At 37.5% G+C, this 25,503-nt stretch overlaps 1 protein-coding gene across 4 annotated transcripts in view; it reads left to right on the top strand.

The window, feature by feature from the left end:
* The window catches only part of LOC145984114 (uncharacterized), a 677,559-nt gene that overhangs the window by 87,006 nt on the left and 565,050 nt on the right, over nt 1–25,503 (top strand). For all 4 annotated transcript variants that reach the window (XM_083117547.1, XM_083117546.1, XM_083117548.1 and 1 more), the window contains exons 3-4: nt 12,330–12,417; nt 24,372–24,567. In XM_083117547.1, coding sequence (XP_082973673.1) covers nt 12,330–12,417; nt 24,372–24,567 — 284 coding nt within the window. The remainder of the gene's footprint in view (nt 1–12,329; nt 12,418–24,371; nt 24,568–25,503) is intronic.

The following is a 25,503-nucleotide window of genomic DNA, read 5'->3' as shown; positions in this document are numbered from 1 at the left end:
AATTGTGTTATTTGAGTAAAAATAAGCCTAAACTTGTAAAATAAAAGGGTAAAACTTGACGAAACACACTTCATGTGTACAAAATATAATTCAAAACACATTTAAATTGTGTTATTTGAGTGGAAAGAAACCTAAACTTGGAAATCTCTCTCTCTCTCTCTCTCTCTCTCTCTCTCTCTGTGTGTGTGTGTGTGTGTGTGTGTGTGTGTGTGTGTGGGTGGGTGATGTGTGTGAGAGTGCGTGTGTGTCCAAAATGTAATAAAAACACGTTCAAATCGTGTTATTTGAGTAAATATTAGGCTAAACTTGTGAAATAAACAAATAAAAGTTGAAAACATCTCTTTGTGCATCCAAAATATAATAACAAATCCTTCCTGACTAAATTAAATTGTGTTATTTGAGTAATATCAAGCCTAAACTTGTAAAATAAACAGATAAAAGTTGAAAACACACACTTTGTGTGTCGAAAATGTAACTAAAAGTCTTTCCTTAATAGTATAAATAGTGTTATTTAGGTTAAAAATAGGTATAAAATTGTAAAAAATAAGTTAAAAAGTTGTAAAAAAATGTCTTTGTGAGTCCAAAATTTAATAAAAAATGTTGCCTGAATAGTACAAATAGTGTTATTTTGGTAAAAATTAACATAAAGTTGTAAAATAATAAGTTAAAAATTGAAAAATGTTTTTTGTGAGTGCAAAATTTAATAAAAAATTTTGCTTGAATAGTACAAATAGTGTTATTTTGGTAAAAAATTAATATAAAGTTGTAAAATAATAAGTTAAAAGTTGAAAAATGTCTTTGTGAGTGCAAGATTTAATAAAAAATGTTGCCTGAATAGTACAAATAGTGTTATTTTGGTAAAAAAATTAACATAAAATTGTAAAATAATAAGTTAAACGTTGAGAACACACACTTTGTGTGTCGAAAATATAACTAAAAGTCTTTCCTTAATAGTATAAATAGTGTTATTTAGGTTAAAAATAGGTATAAAATTGTAAATAATAAGTTAAAAAGTTGTAAAAAAATGTCTTTGTGAGTCCAGAATTTAATAAAAAATGTTGCCTGAATAGTACAAATAGTGTTATTTTGGTAAAAATTAACATAAAGTTGTAAAATAATAAGTTAAAAATTGAAAAATGTTTTTTGTGAGTGCAAAATTTAATAAAAAATTTTGCTTGAATAGTACAAATAGTGTTATTTTGGTAAAAAATTAATATAAAGTTGTAAAATAATAAGTTAAAAGTTGAAAAATGTCTTTGTGAGTGCAAGATTTAATAAAAAATGTTGCCTGAATAGTACAAATAGTGTTATTTTGGTAAAAAAATTAACATAAAATTGTAAAATAATAAGTTAAACGTTGAGAACACACACTTTGTGTGTCGAAAATATAACTAAAAGTCTTTCCTTAATAGTATAAATAGTGTTATTTAGGTTAAAAATAGGTATAAAATTGTAAATAATAAGTTAAAAAGTTGTAAAAAAATGTCTTTGTGAGTCCAGAATTTAATAAAAAATGTTGCCTGAATAGTACAAATAGTGTTATTTTGGTAAAAATACATAAAAACTTGTAAAAGATTTGACATAAAGTCAAAGTTTGGTAAAAAAAAAACTCAATGTTATGTTAAATAGCACACAGTAACATACATTTACTACCTAAATCAATAATCAAAGGGTCCTAGGTTCGTTACCCCGTGATAAAAGCAAATGGTGAAAACTGTAGGCCCCGTCCCTAATAGCTCTCCCTTCTTCATAGTACAGATAAAAAAAACCTGCGCTAAAGCGTCCTGTGCCTTGGGGCAACCCTGAGCGGAATATTAATTGGCGGCGGAAACCGCATAGCTTCAGAGATTTAACCCTTGCTGCGTATTTCCAGACATCCTTTGTTGTCTGGTTGAATCCCTCCCCTGCCCTACAGCATTGCATAGCTTTCCCCTGTTCTTGCGTACTGGTTAACCTTGAAAAAACCGGTTCTGAAAATCTACCGACGCGTTCTCTGATTGGTCAATCGGGTTCCTTCTTTGTCCTGACGTTGTGACGTCATTTGACCTTGACCGCACATCTCCCAAATTCCTTTCTCGTCTACCCTCAGCGCGGAGCGCGGAGTTCACCGTCTTCTGTCTAGCGTGTTGCACCACCGTGTTTCATAATATAATGCAATTATTACATAGTACTAATTAATAATATTACATATCGCGGGTTCAAATACCGGGACCGTCCCAAATCGTAATTGGACCTGTACCTACACCCATTACCACCGTTCATAGCGGTTTATAAACCATAGAAAACTTATTTTCAATACTATAAACATTAATTATTATCGATTTATACATTACATACTTTGCAGTAATGGATATAAAACCATATGCATAGCGTTTAGTACCTCTAATTACCTTCTATATACATATTTTTCATAAAATAAATAAATATATATTCATAAAAAGTTATAAACATGCAAATACATAAATGTAAAGTATTCTAAGTACTTGCAAATGAATTCTAAGTACATGCGAATTAATTAAAACCCGTGCAAATTAGTTATAAGTACGTGCAAATGAATTGCGAATATTAAATAGCAACATCCACTATCGTATTTCTATACTACTTACCGGTATTTTAATAACAAGCGCTGGTCATAGTGCTTCAGTGCCGGTTACCAACTTGTGGTTCCATTTCGTACCCGGTAGCCACCGTTCAGGTACAGTATGTGCGGATACGATCGTACCCGTTCCATCCGAGACCCGTTCCACTCAGTACCTGAAGCGAATGGGTCGTTGATTAACGGTACGCCTAATTTACCCAGGTTGTAGGTAGGTCCAATCTGTCCGGTACTGTGTGGAACGCCAATGCCATTGTAACGCATATCGATAGTTCCGTTTTTAACTTGACAGCGTTACAAGTTGGGTTACGTTACAGGTCCCTGATCGATACGAATGTTTGAAACCTTCGGATCAGACTCGTAAAATGGCGTAATTTGTGTGACTATAATAATCTTGACGATCCACTGCTTCGACTTCCAAAACTGTCTGTCTTGTTTTTTGAAAGGTGCCACTGAAGTAATGCAGTTCCCTGATTTCATAAAGTCTCTGCCTGAACAACACAAACCCAGATGGCAAAGAAAGGGCCTACAAACGGGCGGGTGAAACCTCCCCCCCCCCGCTTCGCTGCGTGGGGCACGTGACCGCAGATGCGAGGACCACACGAGGAGGGTTGTGTGTTGAAAAACGACAATACGCTACAAACGGAAAATCCTCGAGCTTTCAGAACTCGTGGGAACAAAATTTTTTGTCATAAAATTATGTGATTTGTGTTGAAAATATTGGGTAAACGCTTGAAATTATCTATATAAATTCACGACACTAAGATCCACAAGATTGTATCTAAATGGTATAATATTTTAAAACTCTTCAAACGCCCCATTTAAAGCTGCTTTTCACATCCCATTAATGCTGCTTTCAGAGGCGAAGATATAGTACAAGCAATGCAAGCACTGCTTGCATAATTCGAATATCATTTAATGTACTTAATGTTCTAACCGTATTTAGTTTCCATCGCACTCGATTTCGCGAAAAAATGCGGCCGCAAACTCCCCCAGCAGCTCTGTAGCAAGCACCAGCCTCAATGCTTGCAGCCGTTCTGCGGGAAAATAAGGCCTCCGAAGGAGTCACATGGCGAAGCGTGAAATTCTGGTGGAACCCGTCCACAAAGCTTCTACAAAAAGCTGTGCTTTCCGAGCTTGCGTGATTCCCGAAAATAGCCGAGTTCAACCGAAAGCAGAAGGATTCATCTATGGGTACGTTGCCAGCAAAAACTAGTAACGAATATTTGTCTTCATGAACACGTAAACAAGATCGCAAATATAATAATAATTGTTAGTCATAAAATAACTAAAATAAGTTATTATCACTGTTCTAAATTCCATATATATCATATTATATTACAAATTATTTTAGATTTCGCGAAATGTAAAACGCGTAAAAAAAGTTGACATTGGGAGTTGGGGCAGTGGAATTTCTGCACCCCCGTGAAGAGTTTTCTCAGGGAGGGAGGGAAGATTGGACGGACCTTGGTCCTGCACCCTGCTTCCTGGTCGGTCCAGCTCAAATTTCGCCAGAAGTGTTGACCGCTACCAGTGTTTGCAACTGCCAAATTATTTACGCAGTAATTCAAGTGAGCTCTTTCACAAATTTTACAATCAATAAATTGACTGCTTTTGAATAAAACTTGGGGTGAAAATAAAGCTATCTGAGAAAGAACTATCTACTGATATTTGTACATGGCATAGAAGTAAATCGTATACATTCTGCATATTATGAGCACAAGAATATGTTTTAATGATTGATTGATTGATTTGTTGTTTTAAGTCCACTTTATGCACAGTAAGGCTAATCGGGACTGGACCTACAGTTTAAAATGGGATCTGAAACACCTGTGCCTCCACCGGGTATCGAACCCGGAACCCCTTGATTACACGGCGACGACACAACCACTGCGCCATCGGGGAGGCCCGAATATGTTTTAAGTTCTATTATTATGACGCAAGTGGTGTCCCCAGGGTCTTTTTACGGTCCCCATTTTGTCATCTTTTCCTTCCTTTGACGTTTTTTCTTAGATATACTGGGCCAAAAGGGGGTTATGTCTACCATCCACCCCCCCTTCGCCCCGGGCACGCCATTGAATGACACTTTATTACTTAAATATTAATGTACATACTCGTTCTGCTGAAATGATTCTGATTCCTCCTCGTAATTTTTATCTCCAAACTGATATATCTTTCCTTTGTGACGGATAAAATTAAGGAAATAGGTTGGTATCACTTTCTGTTGTTTCAGAGATTTTCAAAGTGATCTTGTGTGGATGCTTGCATTTGCAGTTGTGGAAAGCGCGTGGGATTGTGTGAGTGTTTGTTGCTTCGTGTTTTGTGATGTGAATTTATCGGAATGAACGCGTATTTAGGAACGGTTGATGTGAAGTGCGGGTGTATTATTGAGCAATTGAAAATTGCTTCGTTTAGCTCGAGAGAGATAAGTGTTAAAATGAAAATCGTGGAAGGGGGTCGACCAACACCGCATTTACCGGACTTAAAATAAGTTAGCCAATGTGCGACATTTCCAAAGCAATTTGTACCACAAGTTTATTTGGCTAGCAGGTTGTGAAGCACGCAGTAGGTTGTACTGTTGGCCATGCGTATTGTTCGCCGTGCACAAGACGAACTCCGTGTGGTCAAGTGAGAGATACTGTGATCTGAATAACGTGCACAATGCATTACAGAGACATGAAAAAGCAGAATCTCACATAAGGGCATTTTTAACTCTGAAGGAATTAGGAAAATCTCGTGTGGATTTTGCTCTGGATCACCACAGATTAGTAACAATCGAGCGCAATAACAAAGTTGTTCGTCAAAATCGCGATATTTTAAAGCGTCTTGCAAGTGTAACAACCTTTCTTGGTAGTCAAGAATTATCATTCCGGGGACACAATGAAAGTGAGGCATCATTGAACCGTGGAAATTATGTAGAACTTGTAAATATGTTGGCAGAATTTGATACTTTGCTGGCAAGTCATTTGGAGAATTCTACAACATTTACTGGCTTGTCAAGTGAGATTCAGAATGACCTTATTAAAAGCACGAGTGGTGTCATAACGGACGCAATTAAGGCCGAGGTAAGTGAAACCAAGTTCGTAGCTATTATGATCGATGAATCCTCGGACGTATCACGGAAATCGCAACTTTCGACGATGTTTCGTTACGTGACGAAGTCAGGAAAAATTGTTCAGCGTTTCTGGGGGTTTGAGGATGTCAGCAGGAACCGAACTGCAGCTGTAATTGCTGCCCACGTTGTTGAAACAATTCGAAAACTAGGCTGGGAATCAAAATTGGTGTGTCAAACATACGACGGGGCAGCCGTAATGGCAGGGGATCTCTCGGGGACACAAGCACGAGTCAGACAGATTTTCTCTAGTGCAATATTTGTTCACTGTTTTGCACATTGCTTAAATTTAGTACTTTCTCAAACAGTGAGCAACATTAGTGAATGCAAAGTGTTTTTCTCGACGCTAAGTGGCCTTGCTTCTTTCTTTTCGCATTCGACAAAAAGAAATGCTGCTCTCGACGATATAGTTAAAGCAAGGTTACCTGAAGTGGTTCAGACCAGGTGGAACTACAGTGAACGGCTTGTACAAAAAACGTCCGAAAATAGAGTGAAGATAATTGAAATGTTTGAGGACATTATTGGCAATGCACAAGACTGGGACAGTGAAACAATTTCTTCTGCGGGTGGTTTCTTGGCATTCCTGGATAGTTTCGAAACCAACTTTTTTCTTCTCTTGTCTGGGGAAATATTTTCCTTGACGGGATATTTATTTAATGTGCTGCAAACAAAAACTATGGATATTGGATTTTGCCTCAAAGAAATTGAAAGTGTCAAAAGTGACATTACCAAGAAACGAGAACAATTTGACATAATTTATACAAGGACAATAGATATTGCAGGAGTACCACAGCCGAGAAGCAAGAGGAACAATGTAGGCGACACAAAATCTCAGTACCAACGTATATATTGTGAAGTTATAGACAACATCATAAGCCAACTGTCTTCACGTTTTGAAAACCTTGAGGCCCTACGATTTGTTGAATTGCTCGATAGCGGGAAATTTCGCATGTATGCTGCTACATTTCCAGAAACTGCCTTCTCATCGCTTATGCAACTGTACATCCAGCATTTTGACAAAACCTTGTTGCACACCGAGCTCAGTATTGCCTATTCTCGGGATTGTTTCCGCAATAAGAGTGTAAAGGACATCTTGAAGTACATTGTAAACAACGAATTACAACAAGTGATGCCCGAACTCCACAAACTGTGTCTGCTAGTACTGACTATACTAGCCACAACAGCGTCAGTTGAAAGATCGTTTTCAACGCTGAAACGTATCAAGACATTCGCCAGGAACAGCATGGGTCAGGAAAGGTTGTCAGCCCTTGCTCATTTGTCCATTGAGAAGGAACTATTAAAGGACCTCAAAATGGATGAAACTAAATTTTACGATTGTGTGCTTAAACATTTTCTAGAGAAGAAAAGAAGAATGGAGTATGAATATCGTCACTAAGGGTGGCATCCAATGGACCAAGAGTTTGAAATTTATTGTGGTGAGTACATCGTCTATGCATGTGTTTCTTTGCTTTGAAATGAATTTTTTATTGTTTGTGTTTAACTTTTTATTTAGTGTTTAAGTTACTCCAATGCGGTTTTTAGTGTGCCCAAAAATACTAAATTACATCATGCAGCGTAAAATAAACAAATGATTCCCATTTTTTTTATCTAAATCGATTTGGTCACCGTTTGACCATATTAAATAATAATGAACAAATAAAGGTACTAATAAGTAAGTAAGAAATTCCGTCTCCCTTTAGTCGTATGCGGAAAGTTCGCATATGCAAAACGTTTGATATCATATGAATAACGTTACCTGGATTTTTTTTAAAAAGTAAATGTGACGTTTGCGGATCATATGGTTTATTTTTAGTACAGTCACTTTATTACGATATTTTGACAAATCCAGCGACTGGGTAAATGAGGCTATAAACCTTGAATCTTTCCCCTCGGCATGTCGTTGTACTACATGTTTTGTTGTACTGAAACATTGCTTGCCTCCTTCGTAAGACTACGCTTAGCTACTGGCTGCTTTACTAATTTTTGTACACCATAATAGAGCCCCAAATTGATGTTTTACAAATTACATCCTTCTAGAAAAGCTTTGCAGAGTTTCACCGAAATTGGAAGCATATGTTAGGAGATCTTTTCAATAGAAGGAGAAACAGTTTTAAGCTGTTTAGAGAAAGATCCAGCCGAGGCTTGATTCTTACATTAACCAGTTCAAGGCCACCTCAAACGTAGGGAAGTGATAAGCTGGAATGCCTTGCTCAGAACACAGAGTTTCTCCACACTAACTTTCCTATCAGTGTTTGTATAGTTGCCAAATATTTCTGTGGGCGAGGTAAAATTTGACATGTATACCAGATACGTGAAAGACTATAGATATTTAAAATGATAATACGTGATATTAAACCAAATTAGACATATTTATAAGTTTGCAATAAATATTAAAACTTTTTTACCCAGTTTCTCAGAACTTAAATTTATACTGTGCTGTATGCATGATGGCAAGATTTGTTTGTGAGTTCTGTACGGTAAACACTGTTTGTGTATTTTCACCTCTTCTAAACCTCAGCTGTAAACAACAGTTTACGGACGTTGACCTTGGCTCCCGATATTTTCTCGTATTTGGAAATGCATTGACTTAGGGCAAGCACACCTTCGTTGCTGTTCCAGAATACTGTTACATCGTCCTACAAAGACACTAACTGTAACCTTAAATTGGCCTCGAGAGATTCCTCGAACACTATCATTTACCTTACATAATAAAGATGCCAGTGATAAAACAAAGAGTGCAAGAGAGAAAGGATTTCCTTGAGGTAGTCCATTTCTTACAATAAACGGTGCAGAAATAAACCAGTTTATTTTTGTTTTAATACATATTCCTTCCAATAAAACTTTTGTTATCAGTTCATTGTGTAATCTCATTTGTTCTAACATTTGCAATCAATATGGATATGGGCCTCCCAAATGGCGCAATGGTAGCGTCGTCACCTTGTAATCAAGGGGTCCCGGATTCGATACCCGGTGGAGGCACATAGTGGTTCGAATCCCACTTTAAACTGTAAGTCCAGTACCGATTAGCCTTACTATGCATAAAGTGGACTCAAAACACCAAATCAACCAACGAAATCAATATCGATGATTTACTCTGTCAAAAGCCTGGGAAAATTTACGGAAACAATTTTTGCTTCCGTATTTTTTTTTTTTTTTTTTTTTTGTGCAATGATGTACAGTCTCGAACGTTTGATAGCGCATCATATTTTTTGGTTACCAACTGAACCATATTGCAGTATTTTACATTTGTATTGAAAATCATTATTTTTGTCTTTCTAGAAATGTTGCAGGCTTTCCAAATGGGATACAGTTGTATAAATGCCACATTGGCTTTCTTGATTCTATTTTGTATGTCTTCATCTGAACTTCCTTCTTTTGTTATGACACTTCCTAAGTAAGTAAATTACTCTACTTGTTCAATTAGCTCATGACAAACATTCAATTTTTCTTTTCCTCTTGCAATGGCTCTAATTTCGTTAGTCTTGTTCACATTAATAGAGTCCTGCTATCTTCGCTTCCTCCTGTAGTCTTTTTAGTTTTTCCTTCATATCGCTAAGTCTTTGTGCTAATAAGCAGATGTCATCCGCAAAATCTAAATCTTCTAGTCTATCTTTGAGTCCCCATTGTTTTCCGCTTTTCCTGCAACCCATCGTTTTCCTTATAACTGTATTTATTATTAGCAGAAATATTGTCGGAGATAGAATGCAGCCCTGTATCACTCCATTTGTAACATCTATGTATTATGTAAGCTGTCCTTCATGTAGGATCTTACACCTGAAACCTTCGTACATATCTTTCATTAGGTTTAATATCTTCGTTGGAATACCATAGTCTGCTACTGTCTGCCACATGACTCTTCTATTTAGTGAATCAAAAGCCTTTGCAAAATCGATGAATGTAAGATGTAAAGTGTCTTGCCATTCACTGTTTTGTTCCAGAATTATTCTTAGAGTATTTATTTATCAAGGTGGATGTTGTAGAGCCTTTGTAAGATATTTTATCCTGTAAAGAGTACGTTATCTTTTTCGCCACGATCGTAAAATTCAAAGATGGTTCTACGAACTACGTCTTTTTCAAAGTCATCTAAGTTTGTCGTTCTTTTCGGTACGTTAATGTGCTTTCTAGGTGATTGAAACACTGGAGCAGGACCCGCTCCACATTGTTTTGCCCCCGAACATATCCGAGAAACGGTAGCTTGATTCACACCACACGCTTGAGCTGTTAGAGCCTGGAACTTCTTAAAGTCAATTTTACTTCTCTATTCTTCACTCGAACATAAGTTTAAAAACAGGAACGAAGGGAGAGTAGAAGGATACAATGCAAATACGTTTATAATAACATTGTTTCTACAGAGGGAACGGTATAAGCTACAATCACGCTTGTTTTTCGTACATACTCACAAATTCATTATCTTCCATCTGTTGAACTACTGACACTTGAAACAATCTATTTATATCCGAGCGCCAGGTACACGATTTATTAGCGAGGTGAAACAGGTTCTGAACTAGGCAACGCCGCACGTCTGTGATTCACTGGTGCTGTTCAGCCGCAGGAGATTTGACGCGCACTCTAGACCTTAGTCGGTACGCTGAATACACGGCTTGTCAAAATTTGCTCTTGCAGTTTTATCTCTAATATTTCCCTAACAAATTCTTAAACCAATCGTACGGACCTGGAGACAAAAATACGGTCCGTTTCCCATGTGCGTTCGGTATTATCCTTTTCAAAAGTTTGCAACGCTGCATAGCGAAGATGGAAGTCGGGTAACTTCCGTCGACCATTATACAATCCCGTTTCTCTCACTGTTCATTGTTGGAGCCGTCTCGCGTCACTACTTGCGCTCAGACTTGTTCTCGTTCGCCTGATCTACAGTTAGCTGGTACGGAGTTTACACTCGCCTCTTTAAAATTGTTTTTCACATGACTGTATAGGAATTCAAACAACCATCACCTTCTAGTAAACTGTTATTTGCAAATAAACGGGAGAAGGTATAAGAAAACAGTCCTCCAATCTTCAATTTTAACTGAAGAAAACAGACTATGAAGGCTACATATAACCATTTATTATAAATTAATAATTTTCCCTGCATTGTTGATTGATTGATTGATTCATTGAATTGTTGTTTTAAGTCCACTTTATGCACAGAGAGGCTAATCGGGACTGGACCTACAGTTTAACACTAGAACAGCCGGATTTTAGACTAACCTAAAACAGCCGTTTGGGGTCAACTTGACCCTTATAAGAAATTCAAGCCCTATTAAGAGTAAATGATTTTTTTTAATGATGAATGACGTTGAAATGACAATATATAAAATTTAACCTGTTTCAGAATGTGCTTTCGCTAGAGTACAAGTTATAAAATAATAATAAATGAAAATCGGTCATTTTTCTTACGAGGGTCAAAATGACCCCTATTGGCAGTTCTAGGTATTTCTATGACTATTTATTTTAATAATTAAGATAGAAATATAAACATTTGTCACAATATACTTGGAAGCATCTTAGGAAAAGTCAGAAAATATCAGCTTCGACGTTCCATTGTATGTTGAAATAAAGCATGGTAAATTTAAAAAAAACGGTCAAAATGACCCCAACGGCGCTTTTAGCGTTAAAGTGGGATCCGAAGCACTATGTGCCTCCACCGGGTATCGAACCCGGGAACCCTTAATTACAAGGCTACGACACCCCTTCATTGTAGGCTTAGCCTTCCACTATTTATCATGTAGTTTAATATTTGCAGGTTTCCAACTCATATCACTTTCGATCTATTAACAGTCGCCTCCCTCAACATTGGAGACACGAACGCTCCTCTCCGAGATCGGTACCCCCCTTGTCTTACAAATAACATTCAAACATCATCATAGTTAACGTTACGTGAAATATGTATATATGATTCAAGTCTACATACAAGACGGAAAGGGCCTCACCGATAGCGTTGTTGCCTTGTAATCAAGGGGTCCAGGGTTCGATGCCCGGTGGAGGCACATGGCACAGTGGTTCGCATCCCACTTAAAACTGTAGGTCCATTCCCGAGTAGCCTTACTGTTCATAAAGCGGACTTAAAACAACAATTCAATCAATCGAAAGACGGAAAGAGTTCAGTTGAGTTGAGCTATTGTTTTAAGTCCACTTTATGCACAGATATGCTAATCGGGACTGGACCTACAGTTTAAAGTTTGATCTGAACCACAGAGCAATGTCACTCCACAGGGGGAAGACGGACAGAGGAAAGTTTTCTTGTTGTTGTTGTTTATTACATTTCTGCTTCTCAACATGCGATAATTTGATTTAAGTGTTTTAGAGTGCTTGTTTTGTGAATGTACTTTGACAAATTTTGATATTCAATTTATGTCACTTACTGGTCTGATTTGCCCCACTTCCTGATGTCTGAACTAACTGAACATGTTTATAAATGCTCTGAGTGTGGCCCTGTATCGGTTAGATAGATTACTCTCAAATATATGTTTTGAACTCAATATTTTTTTCTTGCCCCCTTGTCCCCTGCATTTCCTTTACCTAGTTCTTACAGTGTGTATAATTCAATGCAAAACTTAATACACATAATAAACTCATTCCTTTAATTTCTTATCAAACTTTGCTTGTTTCATTAATCATTTTCAGGGACAGACAATGTGAAGCTGGAAAAAGAATTGCACAAGATGGACAGGACTGCCTTACAGTACGTGAACTAGGTGGAGAACACAATAAAGTAAGTTACAAAAATTAGAAACTAATGAATATTTTTGACAAAATGTGCAGTATTTACACCTAAAAAGACTAAAACGAAACAAGTTTTGTAATTTCAATAAGAAATGTTATATAGAGTAAAAGTTAGCGTCAATATTTATTTTCAATTATTAGCTTCAATTTCTATCTTTCCTCTTCTTACCTATTATTACATTATGTTTGGAGACAATGCCTCATGTCTTGCTTTCAGTTGAATTACTTTCTTTTTTCTTCTTTTTTCTTCTTTTTCCTTTACTAAACTACCAAATTGACATCTGTCTTCGAGCTACTTCTCTGCACTAAGGGCCTCCCCGATGGCGCAGTGGTAGCGTCGTCTCCTTGTAATCAAGGGGTCCCGAGTTCGATTCCCGGTGGAGGCACATAGTGTTTCGGATCCCACTTTTAACTGTAGAGCCAGTCCCAATTAGCCTTACTGTGCATAAAGTGGATTTAAAATACAAACTAAATTCTGTGAACTAACCGCTACTTTATAGCGCTGCCAGATTTTTTTTCTATTGAAGTTGTTAAATTATGGGGGTTATTCCTGAGTAAACAAAAAATAATCGATCAGACAATTCGATTATAGTTGGGGGGGGGGAGAACTTCCGGTTTGGGCAATTTTCCAATGTATACAAGTGGATACAGATCGTCACCGAGCTTATTTTCTTATAAAAGATCGGATACAAAATGGATCCCTTGAAATGTTTGAGTGATATACAGAAACAAAGGTACCTTGAAAAGATTGGCAATTTCCCGGATCCTTTGGATGTAAATTTACGGAAAAATATTAATCTTTTCCAAGACAATGTTGATCTTCAACCATTAGTTTCGTATTAAGACTTCTGCAAGTTGAAATAAAGCTTTCATAAATTATAAACATTGAAATACAACAGTAAAATGTATGATTTTTGACATTTTGTAGTCAAACACAGCCCCTTTAATTTTATTGTATGGCTTAGAGATAGCGTCGTCAGAAATCTTTCTAGGTGGTAAAGGCCAGTAATAAAAGTAGAATAGTAGAAATAATAATAATTACAACTGTTATAAATGTTATACAATAAATAATTACTAAACTAATTAAATAAATATATTTTATTCGAGATTCGAGTGCATATCCAGCACAACAGGTAACAATACTGAAATGCACAGTTATTGTATTTTATTATTAAATTTTGCAAGTGTCTTCCAAGAAAAGACTTGAGAAGTTAGTAAAAATTTAACTAATAAAGTTTACATTGATTACATTAAATTAACTTAAAATTATAATTTTTGCAATTCTGAATGATTACAAACAGTTTAAATTTTTAAATATAGTCAACACATGTGCGTTAGACAATTATACTGTTCGAAACACGTAAAATATTTTCATTTCATTTACTCGAGTGATGTAGTGTCGACTATAGAGCCTATTCCCTTATGTTTGTGTCCAGTTTTTCGCTTTACCGCCTGAATCCACTGATTTTTCCGTATCGGATCTGTCTGAAAACTTTACATAGATACCCGAGATCGGAAATCGGCTGGAAATCGGAGCACGTGCTCCTTCCGAAATAAACTGTCAAGAGATGGCAGCAACTGTTAAATGTGCGGACAGCGGTGGAGGCACGATTTTTTTTGCTATTCCCAAGTACTTCATTTTTCGTTTCCTTTAGCTTTTGTATTGGAGAAAAGTATGCAGTATTTAAGATATAATGCAAGCACTGTTTGCATTGTTATAGTAATTCCTAAGATCCTCGATGCTTTTGCCTAATATATTTCCTTTCCAATCAATTTCGCAAAAAATTAGGGCCGCAAACTTCCTCAACAACTCCATTGCAAGAAGTTGTCGCGCACCCGAAGCCTTGCAGTTGCGTGGCGAAGGTTTTGTTTTCAAACACTATATCAGCAAAATGAGCAGCTTTACACTTACGTCGACATTTTAAATGTGTTGCTTGAACCTTTAGATAATGTAGACGAGTCGGAAAGAAAGAAGACGAAGACACTGCTAGTAGAAAATAATATTTATCTTGGTACACATGTAAACGAGTATGAATAAATAATATCCATTATATTTTTATTGAAATGAAATTATAGCCTAATTGTTATAAACTCCTACAGGTAAATTTTAAAACAATAATTTTAAGTATCTCAAATTGCAAATCGCATCACGAAGTTTGAACATTGCCAGAGACTTACCAATGAAATATAGGAAAGCTGCTATGAAATATCAAATAGCTATTGAAATTGAAAATAATAATTATTATAATTCGTTGGTATCATGATTAGTGTAAATGGTGGCGGGGTTAATTCTTAGGAATAGGTAAAATAATTTCCAACACTAAATAAGGAGAGTAATTCTTTCTTGTTTTTGAGGGTATTGACGGGCGAGGGGGGTGTTAAATTGAAACGATAAATCGAAACAGTGGCGGCGATAAGGGGTGGGGCGAGGGGACAGTTGCCCCAACTTTTCCCCCCACACTATGCTAATCCTTATATACAGAGGGAAATATACTGTCTTTGCCCCTACAGTTTTGACACGTGCCCCCCTCCCGGTCCTGGAACTCAATCGTCGCCACTGAATCGAAATAAATGAAAATTAACTTGTGTTTCGTAAATGAATTTTTGCTGGGCGCTCTGGCGGAGTGTCTAGCACAATACAAGGTTCCAGGCTCGTATTCTTCATAAAACATGCATTATTATATTCGTATTTCTTGTTTTACTTTATTTTATTATTTTTTCCTTGTACTCTACAATATAATAACTTTTTTGTATGCTCACTTAATCAGTGTTACTCACGTTTAGCGTTTTCTTCTCTGTGATTGTGATGAACGATTAATTTTCTTGATTTTCTGTGTGTTTGTAGCCCATCTTGATGTGGGGGGGGGGGTAAATTTTCTCTTAATTTTGGCTGGGTGTCGACACCCAACGATTTACTTCACGCGACGCTAGATTACTTCAAGCAGAAATATTAAATAATATTTGAGAAGTGGACAATTTTAGTTAACTTGCTCTTCAATTGGTGACATTTATGTTCCACGCCAGTTCAGCATCTGAGGTACCAGGCTAACAAGATTTCGGGGTAAGGGGAGAAAAATATTTCTTTCTGTATCATACGCGGACTGTTGGCTTTATCTATGCTTTGTAACGGTCGGATTGACCATTACTGGTTTTGGTAATATGTTAATTAATTGCTGGCCAGCTACAAGGTGTAGGGTTAAGTAATGTGTTTCCATGAGTGTACTTTTATGTTATTATTGCATGCAAGTGTATGTGCTTATTGGATTGTGCTTTCCTGGATGTTAGATTCCCCTGTTTTTTTACCTCCCCGGTTGGGGGAGCTAGCTGTCTTTCAAAAGACCGTTGCAGTGGAATTTTCCAACGCTACGGGGTCCACGTCCACGGACATTTACCCCGACTGTAAAAAAGGCCAGTGGGCTTTAGCAAAAAAACAGTGTTTCCCCATTGATCGACGAAAGAGGAACGTCTCCTCAAGTTTAGTCCACTTATGGTGGCCAAACTGGATATAATAATGTAGGAGTGAAGTCGTAAGGAAACGCATTTGTAATGAACGGAATATCATTTAAGCTGAGGATAGGCCCGCAGAGATAGTTATGCTAACTCTGCGGTAAAGGAAGTGCCAATGGTTATGCCATAGGTGCGTAATTATATTTATTTAGAGATTTGGTAATTTGGTCTATGCAGACACACATGGAAACGCTATGTAAAATATGTATATATATATAACTACGTATAATAAACCAAAATATATCCTACTAGAATGTTATAATTTAAAGAACTACGGTACTGTCCATTTAACAAGTTGTATATTCACTTTCTGTACATGTGTAAACGAACCAGGGACATAAAAATATAAATTATTGTGTGAACCCCCCCCCCTCCCTTTGTAATTCAGGCGCAAATATAATCTGCTCGCTTGGCACCCAGGGTGAGGTGAAAGGAGAGATTGAGGTATTAAAGTAGGAGGTAATCCAGAGGGCCGGATAGAAACGAGGGATAGGGGGGCTGACGTTTTCACAGCTTCTGCTGTTTTCGTGAATATTCCCTCTTTCTTTCCATCCCCAAAATCCTTGGTATAACCTTCATCATCCTGCCTAGGTACGCCTCTGAACTAAGTTATTGGCTCCACAATGTTACCCATGCTTTCTTGAAATGTTTGTATAATTCAGCCGCCTTCGTAAGTGTATGAAGAAAATCAATTCGTTCCGGCAAAACAAAGTCAAGATTGCCACAATTTGAATCAGAGAGCCTTCCATTGTTTGAAGCTTTCACAGAATAAAACCAGCCAATGTTAAATAAAAGAAAATATTCACCACACAAGTGTTTCCCTCCCTTCCGGACGTCCATAGTATTGTTTAAACTCTGAAATTATGCTATATGCTGATTTTGCTAGGATATTAACCTGTAACAATAATTATTTTCGGATGACTGTAATTTCAAGTTCAATTTATTATTTATTTAATAAATTCAAATTGATTGATTTTGCTTTATTTTACTTAGCTTTTCTGCTACTTTTGACTAATCGCAAAGATGAGGATGAGTGATGATATAATGAAATTAATGAAGGTACACTCAAAAAGAATACCCATGCCCAGCCCGGGATTCGAAACCGGGACCCCTGCCATTGTTGCGTTTTGGAGTTTAAACTTGTATTGTTATTATTTACTATAGCGTGGAGGGAGGGCAATATGTAAAGAACTTGAATTTTGCTCTGAACCTGCAAATAGATTATTATTGATAATAAAAAATAGGTTTGGAAGTTAACAAAGAGAAAACTAAATATATGCTTACAGGCCGAAACCAAGTGTTAGGTAATAATCAAAATCTAATTATTGATAACAACTCGTTTGAACCAGTTTCCAAATTCAAATACTTAGGAGTAATATTAACAAATGAAAATTATATTAAAGAGGAAATAAAAAGTAGGCTTAATTCAGGAAATGCATGTTACTTCTCTCTTCATAAACTTTTGTCTTCTCGTTTAATATCTAAGAAACTAAAAGTTAAAATATACAAAACAGTAATTTTGCCTGTAGTATTATACGGGTGTGAAACTTGGTCCCTTACATTAAAAGAGGAACATAAATTGAGAGTATTTGAAAAGAAGATTCTTAGGAAAATATTTGGACCTAAAAGGGATGAGGAGACAGGTGAGTGGAGAAGGTTACATAATTTAGAACTACATAATTTGTATTCATGTCCAGATATTATTAGAATAATTAAATCAAGAAGACTTAGGTGGGCAGGCCATGTGGCACGAATGGGAGAGGAAAGAGGAGTTTACAGGATTCTTGTTGGGAAACCAGATGGTAAGAGACCTGTAGGAAGGCCAAGACGAAGATGGAGGGACAACGTTGAGATGGACCTAAAGGAAATCGGTAGGGATGGAAAAGAGTATGTAGATCTTGCTCAAGATAGGGACAGATGGAAGGCCTGTGTTGCTGCAGCCATGAACCTTCGGGTTTAAGAAGGCTAGAGAGTTAGTTAGTTAATAAAAAATATATTTACAATAACCCGGCATAGCACACACAGCACAAAAATAAGTAACTCTTATGTAACTCTCATGTATTCTTATGTAACTCTTATGGCCATAAGTAAAGTTTAGTGGGATCCCTACCTTTAGTCATTTATGTGGTGCACGTACATAGAATCACTTCCATTCCTCACTCATGCACTGTTCTTCCTTTATATGAAGGGGGGGGGGGGTTGTGACCCGATGTTGGAGGGGATAAGGGGGCAGTGAATTGACACTGGTCACGGCTCCAGGTCCCAGCTTCCTTTTACCTTCCTCTAGGCTGGCTGATGTTCCGGCTTCGAGCCTCGGAACTCCCTTACTCCTCTCGACCGGGGTGGAGTGGTAAGCTCTATCACCCACTCACCATCGCAACATACACACCAGTCGCACTTCACTTACTTGTTTTCCAAAGTGTCCCCCTGCATTCCTGTATGCAAATACGCAAAGTTTAACCACAACTCGAAATACACACCCTCACTACTGTCACCTCTATCTTGTTCTGTGTCTTGTCCTTCCCCAAAGACGCCAATACTTCCCCCTTGTCCTTGCAGTGTTGCCGGTTTTTTAGCCTTGTCCAGTGGCTCTAACATACACCCACACGCACAAATACACCAAAAAAGGAAGAAAAATAACAAAAATTACACCCTAGCCAGTGTGACTTGCCTGAGGGGCGCGGTTCTAACTCTCGCCATGCTAAGCAAAGGACTGGGTGCGACTCTGAAGAAAAAGGAAATACTACAAACTACTAAGTGATAAAAGAAAACGAAAAGCCAAAAATATATAATAATAATAAAACTTAATTTAGGGTGGCACTACAATAGTTAACAAGACTTCGGAATTTCTCCCATAATATAAATTCGAATCGTTCAATCAACGGAATGGGTTCGGCATTGTACTTGAAAAGTTTGAGAAAATTTGACCACTATTTGAACAGCGGACCGCTTGTATTATTTCTGCCCCTCAACCTTCTACCGTTTTCTGCCATTATTGTTCCTCTGGAACTAAATTGGGAAGAGCAAGAGAAAAAAAAAATATTAGAAGAAGAGGGTAGGCCAGAGCGTGGTAGTAGAAACTTGATCCTCGGTCGGCATGCTCTCTTTTTTAATCCTGCACACTATAGTAACGTAGAAATTAAAATAATATATGCCAAGATCTGGAGGAGGATTTCTAGCTAGGAGGATTTAAAATAATCTTTGGTAAATCCTCTAAAAATATAACATCCTGTCGCCATATTATAGACTTTGGTAGGCGAATGGAACACACAATATGATAGATTGATTTGCTTCATATTACTTCGCTTTTGTGCCACTTTTGGCTAATTTGAGAAGATGGGGATGAGTGATGATATGATAAAATTGATGAATGGACACTCACAAACATCCATGCCCAGGTCAGGATTCGAACCCGGGACCCCTGGCGTCGTAGCGCGATGTGCTGACCACTCCGCCACGGGGGTCGGCGAACACACAATATGTTTAAATAGTATATTTGAAATGTAATAGATTGCAATTATACAAAGGTATTTGAGAATTAAGAAAACTTGTGGTTTAAATATGCTTAATAATATAAAATATTTGCGCTCTTAATAATTTTCATATTATTTCACTTAAAATATTTGGTTAATTGGTATTTGATGGAACTGAACTACTATTAATGCTAGAGTTCAGTAACCAAGAATCTTCTTCAAACCATAAGGAAAATGTAACATTTGGAAGATTTATTGGCTAAATTCGAGACTGACGAGCAAGCATTGTCAAATTTACATGGCATGAGCATAATGTAGCCTGTTAGGAAGTCAGAGGGCCTAGCTTGGAATCTAGAGTAAGTCGTAGATGTTTCATTGTGTTTTCTTCTTTCATCTATCTCATCAGTTCATCATTCATGTTCATCTTCATCTTCGCAATTAATCCAGAAAGGTAGGTAAACAACGTAAAGGTACTGAAAGACGAAATTCAAAGAAAACATTACCCAAAGAATATGGTTTTCCAGTGTCACTCTTAATACCTATCTGTACTTTAGTTTATTTTTAACAGAAATATTGATTAAATTTGATTACATCTTCATATAAAGTATCTGGTTGTAATGGTTTTATTTCCTTCAGTGGGAGAAACCTGCCTTGGCTCTATCTGTTAGGCCTATATGTTTACGTTACTTCCTGAAGCAAATTGCTTTCATTACACAATCAAAAACTAACAAAACAGTTCGACAGAATCAAGAAAAATTGAATAAGTACCAAACAAAAAATGTTATACTCTTCACCATGGATATTGGGAACGCTCAGTTCTTTTTTGAATGATAGCCCAGATGTTCAGTTTAAGAAATAAACTATTAAAATATATAATATATAGAAATACTATTTATTTAGTGATTACATGTGTACAAAGAAATTACAAAAGAAATAACCTCACATAAGAAAATGACATCACCCAATTAATGAAATGCTCTATCTGAAATAGGATAAAGAAATGGGTCGTACGCCGGCCTAGACCAGCAGTACTAGTTCAAAATGTATTCAAGCTTGACACTTGTATTCATGATTGTATATCTAAGTTTCCTCCCTCCCTTGATTATAAAGTAGCTGCGCAAAAAGAAACTAAACTTTTTTGGGAAATACAACAACTATTTATGCGCTATTCTTGTAATTCTGAAAACTGTTTTGGTTCCCTTGCCTACTGCCACTGTCCCTTTAATCCCAGATTAATGAAAAACAAGACACCTTGACAGTATCGAATCTACAACTTTAAACTACAGTTCGAGGCAACTACTTGGTTTTCCGCCAACGGATAGAGATACTTGTATTTATGAAAATAAACACGTCCCTTAATCCACTCGGTTTCTGATTAAGACTTGAAAGATGTTTCTCTAAAAAATTACAATATCCCCCAGGAACTAAACGAATCAAAAAACTCCAGGAAGGTATCAACTCCGGCACCTACCGGGCTATTCTGCCGGATTCTTTACTATATAGGCCCTCCGAAGAATGATCAGATCTGTCATGAGGGAAGGGCGAACGGGAGGTCATTTCCATGAAGTCTAGAACAAAACGTTTACCCTGATAGGAATGTTGTGTCATGTTGTAGTTAAACTTATCATATTGATTACATTCAGTCTTAAGAAAGGTAAAAATCTTGTATTTGATATTAATCTTCAATTATGTCGTTAGGTCAGCGTTTACTGTGTAAGCGCGATATGATCCATGCACCGTAATCCAGAACACTCAAAAGCGGACAAATATTTTACCTCACAATTCCAGTAATTTTAGATAGATAATTGTCTGCAGCTCATGAAAAAAGTAATAAAGGTTTTTGAAAGTCGTACAGTTTCGCTGGTCAGATTGTGAAATCAATTTGCGGGTTATGACAAAATTTCAATTATCGGTGTGGCATCCGAATATCTCAAGTCGAGTAAATCTTTTCCTGTGGTTTGCTTAGTTTTCAATAATTTTTGTTGATGAGGGACCAGTATATTGGTGATTGTCCTAAATCAACTAACGAATGAAAATAACTGAACCGTAATAAACTCGTATTTAGAAGTCGATGAAGGGATTCTCTCGGGACATCAGCAAGGTCAATTCCGGTACCGGATACGTTTCCGAGCTTTTGAGAGCTAATGTCTATCTTATCTTCGGGGATTGAAGTGAAGAGCTTACCGACTGACTTCTTAATTTATCTAGGCTTTATTTCTGTGATCCAGACCTATACAGTGCGTCCTAGGATTGCCCAGTGCTAATACATTTCCGTGTTCTCAGAATTTGTAGTGTCTTTCGTGTGTCCTGAGGACGATGTGCAGTATAAATTTATAATAAAAGTCTCGTAAGATACATTGGTGTACCCATGGTAGTTTTTAAAGGGTGTAAGGGGCAATTCCCCTATCTGTTTTGGTAATTGTTTACTCTTCGGGAATCCGGTCCCCAAGGCGGAGTGGTTACAACATCGAGCTACTACGCTAGGGGTCCCGGGTTCGAATCCCAGCCTGGGCATGGATGTTTGTGAGTGTCCATTCATAAATTTTATCATATCATCGCTCATTCACTCATCCCCCATCTTCGCAAATTAGCCAAAAGTGGCAGAAAAATAAAACAAATCAATCAACAATCAATTACTCTTGGGGAACAGAAAGTGGTGCACGGCTCTGATTCGTCGAGACAGATCACGTGACTCAGTGTTGCTAACTCACCCCATGAAAATTTTCCCATACGATTTTTCACAAGTTAAACTAACTTAAAACTAGTGAGTTGGCAACACTTATTCGATTATGTGTGATCTATTGTGATCTAAACTAACCTCACACACAGACACAGACAAAGACACAGAAACACACAGCCTAGCAGAGTAGGCCAACTTATTTCATGTAAATTGCTGGCAACACTTCTGCGAGAGAGGGCTTACCTCCAGAGAATTTACATTAAAATTGATCCATCACTCGTTCGTTCTTCACGTCGTCGTATGTGAATGTCTTCTCGGCGATGAGGATGAAGCTGCAAACAGTGTTGGCGGGTAGGGCGTCGTGGAACTCGCACACGATCTTAATGTTGGGGCGATCATTGGCTACCACCTGCTTCCTCTTCTACGTGTTGATGACGAACATGGGTCTGCGGGCTATGAACTCGTTGGGAGTGTAGTACACGTCCACGTTGCCCACTGTCACTCTCTTGTCTGCTGTGTACGCCTCGTACAGTTTCAAGTAGTGATCGTCTGCGATGTTCAGGTTGTAGTTCTCGCGCGGGAAGATCTCATTCCTTCCGTTTTTGAGGTAGGCGTTCTTGATCTTGCAGTTGTAGAACTGGCTAGAATCTTTCTCCTGGTTGTCGTTCCTCCCGGTCTGGAAGAGTATGACCGCGAACTCGGGCATGTCGTACTGGATGCTGTTGAACTGCGTGGTCACGTCAAATTCAAAATGATTGCCGGAAGCAGGTTTCTGCAAGCACTGGTAACCGTAAAACTGGATGGGCACTTGGGGATTCTTCAGGATGTCGGCTTTGTACTTGAGCGCGTAGTTCGATTCAACATTAAGATTGTGTGCGAGTTCCACGACGCCCTACCCGCCAACACTGTTTGCAGCGTCATCCTCATCGCCGAGAAGACATTCACATACGACGACGTGAAGAACGAACGAGTGATGGATCAATTTTAATGTAGATTCTCTGGAGGTAAGCCCTCTCTTAGTATCGCAGATATCACTAGTATGTTTAGCCACACCCGTCAAAGGCTATGCCGAGGGCTTCTTTTTAAGAACACTTCGTAACAAGAAGAAACAAAAAAACTATGAGCTTCTCAAAAGCACACATCGTAAAACACTACGCCTCAGAGGGCCCATAGAGAAACCGTCCATAAGATTTAGACACATCATGAAAAGCTACAGCCCCTGAAAAATACATCGTAAAACGCTACGTCAAGAGCCCATTGGCCCTCGTATTTTTCATCGAAAAGCTTACTTATCTGTTGGAGAATAGGCTTTTATGTACTACTACATGGTTGCAAATTTATAATGTACTTTTGGACGTGAGTAAAAGTCTCAATACAACCAATGTTCGGAATTCAAAAATGGGAACCGGATATAGGTCTACCACTTAAACGGTAGGAGTTAGACAAAATCTGGTTTGCATATTTGTAATGTACACTTGCATGCGGGAAAGTTACAGGTTCTCCGAGCTCGGTGGAGTCAAAACAATCTAGATAGGGGCCTCTATAGCTTGCTTTCTGAACCCAAACAACTCGCAGAAATGTTGCCAGCAATTTACATGAAATAAGTTGGCATACTCTGCTAGGTTGTGTGTGTGTGTGTGTCTGTCTGTGTCTGTGTGTGAGATTACTTTTGATCACAATTGATCACACATATTCGAATATGTGTTGCCAACTCACTAGTTGTAGGTTTGTTTAACTTGTGAAAAATCGTATGGGGAAATTTTCATGGGGTGGGTTAGCAACACTGAGTCACGTGACCTGTCTCAACGAGTCTGAGCCGTGCACCACTTTCTGAATGTGCACCACATTTTGTTGGTGAATGGGCTTTTATGTACTACTGCCTGATATCATATTAAATATGATATAAAATACCACAAAAGTTGTATTAATTGACGACCAAATTTTGCAAAGTGAGTGTATGCAGCATTTAGTGAGGCTCAGTGAAGAGCAACTCATTTATCAATTTTTGACTCTGTGAACAATATTTAATCATAAATATTGGAATTTTTCAGAAAGGTAGGACATTGCTCTCTGTGTTGCTACTAGCACCGTGCATGTTTTCTCTTTCAAATAGCATAGTATTAATTATATATTCAGATTAAATGAATTTGTGGTAGATTTATTCATACTATAATATTAACATTTTGCTAGTATCTAGTATTGTCTGTGTTTTGAAGTTACTCATTCGTGTATCAAGGAAAAATGTTTACTGAAGAATATTTTTATTATATTTGGTATATATAGGATTGCTGTGAAGCATGCAAGTTGGGCATAATTTCTGGTTCCATGAATATGGAGTGTACCTTCCAGTCTTTCTCATTTGGACACCCTTGGGATCCTGCTTACCAAGACTGTTGCCTAATATCATCATCTAGTCCAAGCCCGACAGCAACTGACACTAGAATACCAGCACAACCACCCATTATTAATCAACCTTCAGGTTTGATAATTAATTAATTTCACTTCTTTGACTTGCATGTTACTTTTAGTATCTAACTAATGGGATATTTCATTCAAGTTCTGATATATTAAGACTTAGAATTAATATTGAATTATCAGTGTCCGTTATTCACTTTAATTAGATTTTTTCGTCATAACTTTCAATTCTGTTTCATTCATTTATTTATTTTTATCCTGTAAATATTGTGAATTTCGAGAAAACAAGGACATAAAAGTTATTAGGAGAGCTATATGCAGCAATTCTCGTGCTTATTTAGCCTTCCTCCCATTGCTCTTAATATTTCCTCTCTACATGTTTCATTCCATGTCAAATCACTGGAAAATAGGCGAATTTGTCACTGCCCTCCCAAAAGCGATGACTCAGCATCAGTGATGATATCGCTATATACGATGGTTACAGCAAAAGTCATGTCAACTATTTTTTTCCACGATAACGCGTGTCAGACAAGAAATTGTAAAATATACAATTGGAAGGTCACGAAATATGCTAACGTTTAATGTATGGATTTTGAACAACATAGGGATCTGTATCAGGAGAGAAAAATACAAAATAAGAAACATCAATCGTTTGTTACAAATGTCGTCCTGATACAAATGCTTCTCTTCCACGCCCGAATGCTGCTGCCCACCTCACAACAGTTTGTTATGGTAGAGCACCATTTCCTAAAGCTTCCACAAGCTCAGTGTGACATTCTTTCGCATTCTTTCCACGGAGAACTGCTATTTTCACATAAGAACGCTGTTCACGCCGTGTCACATTCATCCTGCACGACTGTTAAACACGCACTGACTTCCCACTTCCCTCAGTTCAATCTCTTGGCAGTCACGGCCATCAAGTGGCGTCACAATACATTACATGTGACGTGGTCTCCACTGTATATTTTAAAATTTCTTGCCTGATCCGCATTATCGTGGA

Source organism: Lepisma saccharinum, chromosome 2, assembly GCF_977018435.1.
Source record: "Lepisma saccharinum chromosome 2, izLepSacc3.1, whole genome shotgun sequence".
NCBI classification, from domain to species: Eukaryota; Metazoa; Arthropoda; class Insecta; order Zygentoma; family Lepismatidae; genus Lepisma; species Lepisma saccharinum.
Note: the sequence above shows the minus strand (reverse complement) of the source record. Positions and strands in the feature narration are given on the sequence as shown.